Source organism: Varanus komodoensis, unplaced genomic scaffold, assembly GCF_004798865.1.
Source record: "Varanus komodoensis strain SLA01 unplaced genomic scaffold, ASM479886v1 scaffold11, whole genome shotgun sequence".
NCBI classification, from domain to species: Eukaryota; Metazoa; Chordata; class Lepidosauria; order Squamata; family Varanidae; genus Varanus; species Varanus komodoensis.
In genome coordinates this window covers 5,550,833-5,563,226 of record NW_025335317.1, presented here as the reverse complement: position 1 = coordinate 5,563,226, position 12,394 = coordinate 5,550,833, and the positions used below count along the sequence as shown (strand labels likewise).

The window sequence follows — 12,394 nt, the reverse complement described above, 5'->3', positions numbered from 1 at the left end:
ATCCAGAGTATTCGAACCACCAGGCGTCTCTGCCTCTTTGCTGGTCTGCATGTGTTCCTTTTTCATAAGGAAGGAGGGAATTTCAGGAGCTGTGAGTTGGGCTGAGTGAAAGACCTGGGCCCCCTTTCCAGCTAACATTAGAACACCAAATTTGCATCATCCTTGGAAGAGAGGCACAGAAGTACCACTATTACTTGTGAACAATTTGGACATGTGCAAAATAGTTGGCTATTTTCTGCTCCATGAAACACTACTCTTTCCAAATTAAAACTAAATGCAGTTGTTTTCTTGATCTGCTGTTTAGAGATGTTAACAAGGCATGTCTGGATTTTCTGCTTCTGAGTCTGTTTCTCCCTCTTTCTTTCTTTCTTTCTTTCTTTCTTTCTTTCTTTCATTCATTCATTCATTCATTCATTCATTCATTCATTCATTTTATATCCTACCCCAAACCACACTCTCGGCCACCACACCAGGCTGGCTCTCTGGCTAGCTGGAAGAACTACAGACCTGAAGAGTCCAGGTCTTTCCCAACATTGTTTAGGTCTGTGTTTAAACATTCAAAAGCTCAATGCTACAAACAAAAGATTGCAAACTTGTTTCCATTCAGGTGCACTTCTCAGTTCTCTGCTGAATGTCTACAGGGCAGCAAATACTGCTTTATTGTTAGGTATGCATCCTGCATACATTGCTAAAGACACAGATTATGCATCCTGATTCGACTGGGTGGGCCAGCAGCTATATGAATTAGCAGATTCTATCATGTCACATTAAATTTAGTAAGTCTGGAATTCACCATCCTAAACTGAATTTGGTTTGCTGTTTGGGTCATTCCATGGTTTGCATAGTGCATGAGCCCTGAAACTGTTTTTCTTGGTGCATGAAAAACAGATCTGGCATCTCCAAACATTTTCCAGGATGTCACAGACCCCAATTATATGGTAGAGCTTCTAAATGAATCCTACGATGATGCAATAGCACCAAGCCGTTGTTTTCCCAGGGCAGAAAATGCAAATGCAGCCTGACTAACCCATTATCTGGACCAGGCAATGACCCTTCTACTGGGCAGGTTTGAACTCCAGGGAATTTACAGCCCAATCGTATCCCCAGCTACTCAGGAGTAAGTCCAGGTGGACCAAATGGCAGTGGGCACAGCATTGCGGTCTGTTGCTTCCTGGGCATGTGTCTTAGTTTGGAAACTGAATCCTGGGACAATTTAGCAGTTTAAACAATTGGCAGTATCAAGCCAAAGGCTGGCAAAGCATCCCTGAAAAAGAGAAAAGGCTTCGCTGAAACGGGGACCCCGGCGAGGCGAACCACTCGCTTCTTGCCGTACAGGCAAAGCGCAGGGTCCCCTGCAGCAGCGGCAGGTCCGCAATACTTACGCAACAGCACGCTGTGACGGTGATCTGAATCGTGTTTCTTCCTGGCTGGCAGACATGCTTTAGGTGCAGGGGTTTATGCGACGTCTTGTTGTCGCCCCGCTCGATGGTAAGTGGAGTCGCGTTGACGCTGACCTGGACCGAGGCCGGCCAGTTGGTGTTCATCTGCCTGTCTTCGTGGTGGTAGCACTTGAACTGTAGCTCCAAGTCAGACCTGATGGTGCAAGGCACATTCTGGGTTGGCATCTGCAACGGCCATTTCCGCACGGCAGACAATGCCAACTTCCCCCATTTCGGTAACCGTGCATGTGCTTTCCCGCCCCCTCAACTTCGTCCCGTGCAACGCGATTCTGACATGTGTGCGCATGATACAAATCTTGTCTGTGAAGGTAATCTACACAATGGAGAATGTGATGTGTCTGAAGGGTTTCCGCATGGCTGCAAAGTTGTGAGGTAATAGTATCATTACAGTTCGGTTTGGCTTGTTTTGTGCGTGGCTTCATAGCGCTTTGCAAAAATATGGGCTTTTAAGCTGCTGGAATGGCTCGACAGAGAGTGGGGAAGGAGCAGCCAGGAAGCCTGGCAATTAGGGTTTGGACATAAGAAACCCTATAGGTTTAGACATAAGACATTAAAATGTGTTAGCTCGATCACTCTCAATCAGTATTAGGATTCTCCTGCCCAACTCGCATCTTCTTCTGTTCACCAGATAGCAACACAAGAGAGGCCTCCAGTCCAACAATGAGAATTGATCTGTGACCTGTGACCCTGCAGCAGATTCTGGGGACAATCCTTTCCCGGTTGCTGCTTCATTGCATGTTGAGTTTATGGATGGGAATGCGGCCATTTAAGCATGCGTGAGCCATTTGCAGTGGATCATTCCACATGTGCCATGACAGTTAAGCCTGAGTACATTTTGCGCCTGAAGTGCGAATCAGCTCTGCAAACGATGCTGGACCCAAGTTAGCCTGTTGCGAATCCATAGTACCTCTGCCCGTGGGATTCTCCATCTCTGCCTCCGTTTATAAGCAGGCAGCAGAAAAATAAGGAGGTTACAGATAGATGGAGTTTCCTATTTCTCTTAATACCCCGCAGCACCAGAATGAACAAAGGCAGATGTTAGAAGCCGTCCATAGCAGCTGGAGCTAGTCTGATTCCTACAGAATTTGTAAGATGTCAGGCTAAAAGTTTACAACTGTTATTCCAAAACTTGGTATTGTTGTTAGAAGTGCATTTATTGAATAATGAAAGCTGTCTTCACCAGCCTGCTGCCACCAAATCTTTTGGAAAACAACCCCCAGCATTCCTGACTAGGGCTGACGGAGCTGAAGTCCAAAACATTTGGAAGGCTCCGGTTTGGGCTGGATTGAAGGCTCTTGTATTCACTGAAAGAAGCTGCCTCCTGCAGGATTTGGTGTCCTTGACGGAAGGTGTGCAATCCCGCCGTACCTGCATGCACCGTATGTTGGATCGCTCCGTCAGTCCTAATGCAGAGGCACAACTGAACCGCTCACTCTCAGCACGGTGACTCATGCAGAAACAGAGGTGGACACCCCCACAAAAGGCCTGCCTACCCTCAGATAGAGCCATCTGTGCTTCGAGATGAGCCAGTTTGGAGCATGGCTTTGGACGGAGACGTACCCACAGCTGTCAATCACACAGCGGTTAAACAGGTAGTAGGTGATGTCAATGGGTGTCTATACATGGTGATATATTGAGCATAAACCTGCCTGGTGTGCAAAGAGTGAAACACACCCTCTCTTCAGAGCCTGGTGTGCCTCTGCTGCCCAGAATTCTGTGCAGCCGATCTTTGCATTCTTAGAATGCAAATGCTGAGCAGCATGGCAGGGGGCGGGAAACAGAGCGCCAGGCACCATGCAACTTGTCCAGCTTGCATGCACGGGAGAGGCTTGTCTCCAGCACTGCAGGGATGTTCAGCAGCTAATCTGAAGTAAACCTCTGCACACACGAAATGTGGGGAGGGGCCGTCTTATCCTTCGCTGCCGGTGCCCACACAGAGCCTCTGCCTGCGTTTTCTATTTATAGCCAAGGCTGAAACAACAACAAAGAACTTGGAGGAAGAAGCAGCGTGTCTTTCACAGGCTGGGAGAGGATGTTCCCAGAAGCGGTACCTTTCGAAGGACAATTCTTCAGAGTGCATTCTATTAAAGTATTTGGAAATAATTTAAATAGGAGCCTACAGCTTCAGTGTTCTGTGCTGTATTCTTTTAAGCTGCCAGCATTAAGAAGCAGCCCCATGCTTCAGTGCAGCTCTATAAATCTACAAAACGAGTCTGCACAATCGCAGTGGTGATTACTTATTAATAGGAGTCAGCAAATAACTACATCGGCTCCTTCTATTGTGGTTACTCCAGGATAATGAAAGGCAAGCCAGCTATAAGGACTGCTCATTTAGGGCATTAACTCTTGGACGTAACTCACTGAAAAGTGCTATTAGTTTCAAATAAAAGTAGACAGGGGTTACCAGCCAATTCTTGATGTCCCAGACCTGGTGTCCCAACAGTTGGAGTCATATACATAGAAACATAGAAACTGAGCGAGTCAGAAGGGGCCTCCTATGCCATCTAGTCTGACCCCCGGCTCCAGCCGGCTCTGCTCACAACATGCCCACCATGTGCATGTCTAGCCTATCTTTGAACACCCTTCCCGATGGGGCCACAGCCACCTCCTGCTGCCAATGGGTTCATGATGAAGACCAGATTTTGCTGCTACCTTGCGCACCTACTACAACCTCCACGAAGTCTGGTGGGGGTGAGCCATCCCCCCCATTTTGAGCGCATGGGGGGGGGCAGAAAGTTTTGCACACGTTGCCCTTGGATTCAACCATGGACTCGGCTCCCTAGGTGACATGACATAAAGCAGAGGGGAAAATGCAAAGTGGCCAGGGATGGGTAGTTGGGAGCCAAAGGTACATTCTAGCTTCTTCACAAGGACACTTTCTAAGCCCATCTCAGCCATGCAGTGATTATATTAAAAAAGAAAGCAAGAGGCAGTTGGATAGGAAGAACAGGAAGGCCAAGCCTACGTGGAGTTGAGGCTCACTGACCTAACTGCTCCGCAATTGTAACGGGAAATGTGTACAGCATAAGGCCGGGGAAGCACACTTCCCAGCACCAGTGCGTCTGTAACTGCCGGAGATTTAATCCATCAGAGCTTGCTGTGAGTCCTGTAAGAACTGGTTCCCAGCTCTCCATCCGGCCCTTTTACTGGCCTGGGGGAATGAGGCCCTGGCTGACTCCAGCTACGAGGGAAGCTGTTGGGCTGCCAACCCATTTGGTGCATATTAGAAGACCTCCTGCGTGGAGAAAGGGGAAAATATGATGGAGAATGCGCTGTGTGGGAACGATGGAGCAAGATGGTTCAGGTGAGAGCCACAGGTTGAGCCTTGGTACCAACCACCAGGTACTGGTGAATGGCTTTGGACTAGCTATGGGGCCAAGGGGACTGCAGATACAGGGGATCCTCTGTTACTCTTAGGCTGGTGGAGATTAACACGCCTGTGTTTTCCCCAGCCCTGCTGTAAAGTTTCTGCCTTAATAGGTTTTGATTAATGAAATTGGTTTAAACTGTAAAGCATTTTGATATTGATTTATTGTATGCAACCTTAGTGGGTTATTTATGGGTTAGTAGGTGGATAGTTTGTTAAGTAAATATGTATATTTTTGGTTTGGCATTAGAGAAATGCAACAGGTGGAATGTTTTGTTAGCTTGTTAATGCAGATATAAATGTTCCAATTTATAAAATACTTTAAATAACTTGGTATGCTTTCAAAATCATGTGCAGTATCTGATCTGGCACTAGAACTAATGTAAATTAAGTTGCAGTCACAATAAATTGCCTCTCAACGGCACCAGTGGCACTTGCTGGTGTGATGACTTTTCTTGTTGTTGTTTTTAGTTGCGAAGTCATGCCCAACCCATCGTGACCCCAAGGACAACATTCCTCCAGGCCTTCCTGTCCTCCACCATCCCCCGGAGTCCACTCAAGCTCACGCCGACTGCTTCAGTGACTCCATCCAGCCACCTCATCCTCTGCCATCCCCTCCTTCTTTTGCCATCTATTGTTCCCAGCATCAGGCTCTTCTCCAGGGAGTCCTTCCTTCCCATTAGGTGGCCAAAGTATTTGAGCTTCATCTTCAGCATCTGGCCTTCTAAAGAGCAGTCAGGGTTGATCTCCTCTAGGGCTGACTGGTTTGATCGCCTTGCGGTCCAAGGGACTCGCAGGAGTCTCCTCCAGCACCACAATTCAAAGGCCTCAGTTCTTCGGCGCTCAGCCTTCCTTATGGTCCAGCTTTCACAGCCATACATTGCAACTGAGAAAACCATAGCCTTGACTAAATGCACTTTTGTTGGCAGGGTGATGTCTCTGCTTTTTAGTATGCTGTCCAGATTTGCCATAGCTTTCCTCCCAAGGAGCAAGCGTCTTTTAATTTCTAGGCTGAACTCCATCTGCAGTGATCTTGGAACCCAGGAAAATAAAATCGGTCACTACCTCCACTTCTTCCCCATCTATTTGCCAGGATGTGAGAGGACCGGATGCCATGATCTTAGTTGTCTTAATGCTGAGTTTCAATCCAACTTTTGCGCTCTCCTCCTTCACCCACATCAAGAGGTTCTTTAGTTCCTCTTCACTTTTTGCCATTAGAGTGGTATCATCTGCATATCTGAGGTTGTTGATATTTCTCAATCATCTGCATATCTGAGGTTGTTGATATTATTCCAACTTGTGATTCCTCTAGCCCCGCCTTTCTCATGATGTGCTCTGCATATAAGTTAAATAGGCAGGGCGACAGTATACAGCCTTGCTGAACTCCTTTCTCAATTTTGAACCAATCAGTGGTTCCGTGTCCAGTTCTCACTCTTGCTTCTTGACCCGCATATAGGTTTCTCAAGAGACAAATAAGATGGTCTGGAACTCCCATCTCTTTAAGAACTTGCCACAATTTGTTGTGATCAACACAGTCAAAGGCTTTAGCATAGTCAATGAAACAGAAGTAGATGTTTTTCTGGAACTCCCTAGCTTTCTCCATGATCCTGCATATTGTGGCAATTTGATCTCTAGTTCCTCTCCCTCTTCGAAATCCTGCCTGTACTTCTGGTAGTTCTTGGTCCACATACTGCTGGAGCCTCGCTTGTAGGATTTTGAGGCTTTGCTAGCATGTGAAATGAGTGCAATGGTGCGGTCGTCTGAACATTCCTTGGCATTGCCCTTCTTTGGGATGGGAATATAAACTGGCTTTTTCCAATCCTGTGGCCACTGTTGAGTTTTCCAAATTTGCTGGCATATTGAGTGTAGCACTTTCACTGCATCGTCTTTTAGGATTTTGAATAGCTCAGCTGGAATACAGTCACCTCCACTAGCTTTGTTGTTGCTCAGACATCCTAAGGCACACTGAGTTTTCTAGGCGACTGCTTTTCATCTGTTGCAATGATCTGTCATTCTAGGGCACAGTCCCCCGAAACAGGCATCAGGGAACGGGACTGTGAAAGTTGTTGTGCATTATTTTCTATAGGAAAGCAGCATCTAATACAGCAATATTGCTCATCTTTGTGTTCCTATTACACAAAGACACAACTATTACACAATGACACAACTTAAGTGTCCTTATGGAATAGCCTTCCCTGCGCAACTTCTGCTGCCAAGTGAAAGCCACTCAACTTTCTCATGCTTTTAGTTTTTGAGAGGTGAATTTGGATAGGCCGGGAGCTGCATTTCTGAAGGGCTTTAAGTTATTGTACTACTTTTAAAGTATTGTACTGTGCGTTATTGGAGGTGTTTCCCTGTTTATTTTGTAAAATGCTTTTATAGTTTCTTTTTAATTAATTCTAAAAGATATGGTTCATACATTTTATAAATGGTCTGACATAGCACCTTAACACTTGAAAGACAAAATGGCTGTAGAATAACACTGGGGAAAGAGAGTTCACTTCAATAGATACGTTTGACAAAGTCAATGGTCATCCAATAGAAACATGTTTGCATTTTTAAAAATCTGCAATAGGCAGAAAGGCTAATTGCCATGCTAAAACCGGGGCTTCTTTACTGTGGCCCTACATGAGGGGAAAAGCAACTGCCCTTGTTAAGGAAGGTGGCGTGTCTTTCGAAGTTGACTTATTCTGAGTTCCACTAGCTAGCTGGGTTTAAAGCAAGCCTGGTTATCCTTAAGGAGTTCAGGAGCTGGCTCATTTGCTTCTCCGGCACTTGAGGTTCCTATGAGCAGCAGTTTCTTTTGCAATGTGGCAAAAATGCTGTTCTGCAGGAGCGTACTTTCCAGCACCTTAGGAATATGTGACTGAAGGGCAAGCAAAGGTCATACTCGGGACACCTGCCTACGTAAGGTGACCAAATGCATTGCTTGCTTACCTCTGGTCTCAGATCAGAGCCGCGCCAGTTCAAACTGTGGCTCTCACCTGCCTTTCCTTGCCTCAGCCATGCAAAGTTCTCAGGCTGAGGTCTTGCCCAGCCTCGCTACCGAAGGTCCTTGAGACCTCGATTCCTGGGGGCCTCCCACCTTTCTGTGCACTTGCCACTGAGTCCTAGCAGAGCTTCCCCAGGCAGCTGCTCTGAGATACGGGTCTGTCATTCAAAGGTTTCAAAACAAAAACGGTTTCCAAAGGACAAAACAGGCCCATTCTCAGAAAGTCTGACTGGCCAGAGAAGAGTGGCACTGCTCTGCAACGTTCTGCTCTTTGACTCATACAGCGTTGTTTTATCATTTCAAGGCTGCAACCGTAATCCTGGTGTGTGTTGCTTTAGTGAGGCTCGGTGCTACTGTGCTAGCCGTGTTCCCTCCCTCCCTCCCTCCCTGTCTGTGGGTGCAAGTGCAGCCCGTGTCAACTGAAATCCTTAAAACTGCTATGGCTTCCCACAAGAGAACTAAGTGCAACCTTACACTGGTGCAAATTACAGCCAAAACAAGCTACATCATGGAGTAATAGTAATACAAATCATTTGCTGCTGAAACTGCTAGAAGCCAACAGCTTCCTTCTAAAGAAACATTTCTTGAGCCTTCTCTTTGTTGCTTCCTGTCCTTTTGTCCAAAGATGGGCAGCAATGGGAGGGCTCCAAGGCCTGCTGCAAGGCCGGCTTTGTTGTGCGCTTCCGAATCTTCAAGTTAACACAGTCGGGAATTCCAAATGGGCCCATACTTCCCCGGGCAACATGTGGTACAGGTGACCCAGCCAGAAAGCAAGCACCTGGCCAGCCATCTCCAAGGTGACCCCCTGCTCCTCACAAACCTACCTCCACATGAGCGTCTGATGAACGGTGGGTCGTAGGTGAAAGACGTGATTGCTGACCGCCAAGTTGTGTTCCAGCCGGAAGGGCTCTAATACCACCCCGTCTCTCACGGGGAACGTCAGGCGCAGTTCGTCATTGTGGCTGGCTGGGATGGAAGAGAGAGAGGAAGCATGAACCTTCCTGCAGCATCTGCACTGCAAGAGCAACACCTGCCTATGGTTACACAGCACAACAGAACACCGATCACTGATGGTTGGCCGGGTTGATCCCACGGCCTAATCTGGCACGTCTCTTTCCTTCTTTCGGGCACATGGCAAGATCAGGTTTCCCCCACTCCTCCTTCACTCCTCTCACCAAACCTACAAAGTTAGGCTCAAATTGGTAGGACTGGTGCTTCCTGGAATAGTCATTTCTTCATTACTTTTTAGCCCCTCGGGATTCCTTCCCCCTTGACATTTTATCTTCACAACCAGACTGAGGCTGGCTGGAGGTCACCCTGAGGTTCTCCGCAGCCATGCTGCTACACAAGCTCTCAGCTCTGCATGTCCAAGACACAGAACCTGCGTCTAGAAGGACTGGGAAGCAAGTCAGTAGCTCTGACTTCACCATGCGTGGCTGTGAGGGGATGCGGGATCAAAGGATCGTGTGGTTAAGTATGTCTCCTGGTGGCAGGGGAGTGGAGATGAGGGCTTGTAAGCCTTGCCCAAGATTTCCTGGATGACAAATATAGGAGAAAGCCTATACGTTCTCTTTGACGGTAGAAAGAAAGAGAAGCAAGCAAGTGGCTTGTCTATTTAACCTATCCAACAGCAGAAAATTACCCATTCTCCCTTTCCCGATTCTAATGTTGTGGGTAGTTTTTCTTTGCAATACACCCTGGCAAGATGATTCTACCTACTTTTACTTCAGCTAGATTGCTTCCAGGCATACACCAAGTGTCAAAGTGTTTCTCTGTCTCCCTGTTTCATGAACTTTTCTTTTCATAAGGGTTTCGGTCCCTTCATATATCAAAGGGCAACCAGTGTCTCTCTCCAGAGTGTAGCTGTCAAGCTTGTGGTTGCCAAGCACATTTCTGCGGCATGCGCTTTGCGGGCAGGCTGAGCGCAGGGTCAGGAAAGCACTCCTCACACGCCGCGCTTGCTACTTACTTGGAGGTGGCGGCAAAGTATTGATATTTGGCTTAATATCAGGTGGGAAAGGCGGTTTGACATCCTGATTAGGGGACAGGTATGGAGGAATATTGCTCCCTGGAGTCATTGGTGGCGTGGGGTTTCCTGGAACAGGCGAGTGAGGGTAATTTGCCACAGGAACGGGTCTTGAGGGCTGCAGATGTGTACGTGCAATTGGAAAAAGAAGAGAGAAAAGTGTTTATACCTGCCCTAAGCACTGAAGAACACGGATCAAAGCGCCAGAAGCACGAAGGTGGCAAGGGTTCACTTACAGCCTTGTGCAACGGGTGATTCGCCATCCTATCAGCGATTTGCACCAGCCCACCTGGGACTCAGGAAGTCTCCTCCTTTCCCTGCCTATGCGAGCATGTGTCAGGCCAGAGGTGGGGAGGAGCCATGACACATTCCCGTCCAGCCCCACAGGTTCATCCTGCTGGCCTGCCCCGTCTGTCCTTTCCTCACACCCCAGCGGCTTTCAACACCCACCACAACTTTCCACAACGGTGGGGGAATTGCCACCTTCAGGCGCCACGCGCGCCTCAAAGCCGCATCTCCCCAAGCGGCCTCCCCTTCACGTGGAGGAACGAGAGCTGGGGCGCGGCCGCTTGGCTGTGCAGTCACTCCAAGGGGCCTCCTCCACACACAGCTGCCCTCCCGCCACCTTCTGCAGAGAAGACAGCAGGAGCAGCCTCGGAAGCTCTGCTCCACCGGCTTCTGGGGAGCCGGATGGACGGGCTGTGTGTGTGGGGGAGCACAGGGAGTATGAGAGCAGCCAGGCAGCTCTTCGGTTTAGAAGCACACCGTGCCCTTGATCCCTGGATGTCCTCAGACTCTTAAAAGAGGGGGAGAAGGGTCCGGCCCACCCACTCTCAGCAGGGGGTCTGTGTCCAGTTGTCTCTGAGGTACAGTCTTCGGCTGGAAGAGGGTCCCTGCTTCAGGCAGAGCACCTGTCGCTGCAGGGGGCTGTGACACAGAGAGAGACCAGCCACTTCCTGGCAGCTGCGGCCATCGGGACAAGGGCACCGCTGGAGCAGGGCTGGGCCTCAGTGCCTCACTCTGATGCAACCCTTCCCCAGACGACATCCCCTCGCTTCTAGAACAGTGGTTGGGGAGGGGGAGCCGTCTCTGGCCACCCTGCCTCTGGTTTTATTCACGTCTACTGTTGGTCATGATGACGTCTGCATGGCTACAGGTCTGTGGGCTACTGGACCCGTTCCGCGGCCCCCACTTGCCAGCATTGGCTGGTGCAGCAGTAGCGAAGGAAAAGAAATGCTTTAAAAGGGAAAGCTGTCTTCTGCCGGGTGCTGGGGACACAGAGGGCGGGACCAGCAAAAGCAGGAATGGACTTCCACTACTGGGCAGTGTAGAAATCAAACAATTACGAAGCAAAATACTCTCCCTTTTGCTGCCACCACCTCACCCATTTCCCCTTCTTCCCCTTCTTCTGATGCCCGGCTGAGACACGGCGAGGAAAAGGGAGAAAGGCTGGCGCTTGGCCTTGCCAGACGGCGTGAAAACATTGGGTATCATTGTCCTGCATGACGTATTTGCACCCTTAACGAAGACGACTCAGTATAGAGATAACACTTAAGCGACCGCTTCTTGCGCAAACTGCCAAGAGCTCAAAATGTATTCGACAGCAAGGTGCTGCCGTCGACGGCCTTGGACTGAGATGCAGATGCGCTGGAATTTATCCGGACAGGGGACAGGGACTCGAGCGTACGGATGAAAGATGGGGATGCCTCACCTTGTAATACTGTCCCATGTTGACGGCTGGGGGAGGATATTGCCCAGTGTTTTGCTGGTTTGGCATCCTTTGTCCAGGGTAGTTGGGAGAGGTCAGGGGTCGCGGAGGATTGGGAGCAGGATACTGACCAGGCTGGGATGGAAACTGGCTATTTGGTCCATACTGCTGGTTTCCATAGTTTGGCTATTTTGTAAAAGAGGGGAAACACAAAAGAAAGGAAAGAAAGCAAAGGTTTAAAGCTGTACCTCTTGAACTCATAGCATATTCACAGGTCTGAAATAACCTTCAAGCAGAAATAGTTACAGGAACATTTTCTGACTTCAATATACTAAGGCCAAGAATATTGTGGGCTAAGTAAAACTTAAAATGACTTGTTAATTGTGAAACTGCAGTGAATCCCATCAGGAAATGGAAGTGATGTTGTGTTAACCAATAAAGATGTGTGTCTTGACATGAAATGTTAATTACAAGTGTGGGGCACAATCCAGCCAAATTAAATTATTTAAGATGCAATCACAGGCAGGTTTAGAAAGAAAAAAAAGGCCCACAGGTCCTGGCATGGCTGGCTGGACTACACTGGGAATTGTCGGTCTTTCTTCTGTTTAAACATGCCTCGGAACGCATCCTTAAATTCCCACTGATGTCCCCTGGTGAGGCCAAAAACCTCACCAAACATCTCACACTGGACTCAAAGGCACTTTACAGTCACACAAACTCTCCCTGTTATAAATAATTGCGCAAATATGAACCATCAACTTACCAGCACTTGCACATTTGACAATGTTACAACAACACCGACTTCCAGAAAAGTATGGAAAAAGCAAGCTAAACCTCATAG

At 48.3% G+C, this 12,394-nt stretch overlaps 1 protein-coding gene across 14 annotated transcripts in view; it reads right to left on the bottom strand.

The window, feature by feature from the left end:
* The window catches only part of ZMIZ1 (zinc finger MIZ-type containing 1), a 394,693-nt gene that overhangs the window by 27,079 nt on the left and 355,220 nt on the right, over nucleotides 1-12,394 (bottom strand). For all 14 annotated transcript variants that reach the window (XM_044420292.1, XM_044420291.1, XM_044420296.1 and 11 more), the window contains 4 exons: nucleotides 11,557-11,739; nucleotides 9,789-9,963; nucleotides 8,644-8,785; nucleotides 1,383-1,593 (listed from right to left, as the gene is read on the bottom strand). In XM_044420292.1, coding sequence (XP_044276227.1) covers nucleotides 1,383-1,593; nucleotides 8,644-8,785; nucleotides 9,789-9,963; nucleotides 11,557-11,739 — 711 coding nt within the window. The remainder of the gene's footprint in view (nucleotides 1-1,382; nucleotides 1,594-8,643; nucleotides 8,786-9,788; nucleotides 9,964-11,556; nucleotides 11,740-12,394) is intronic.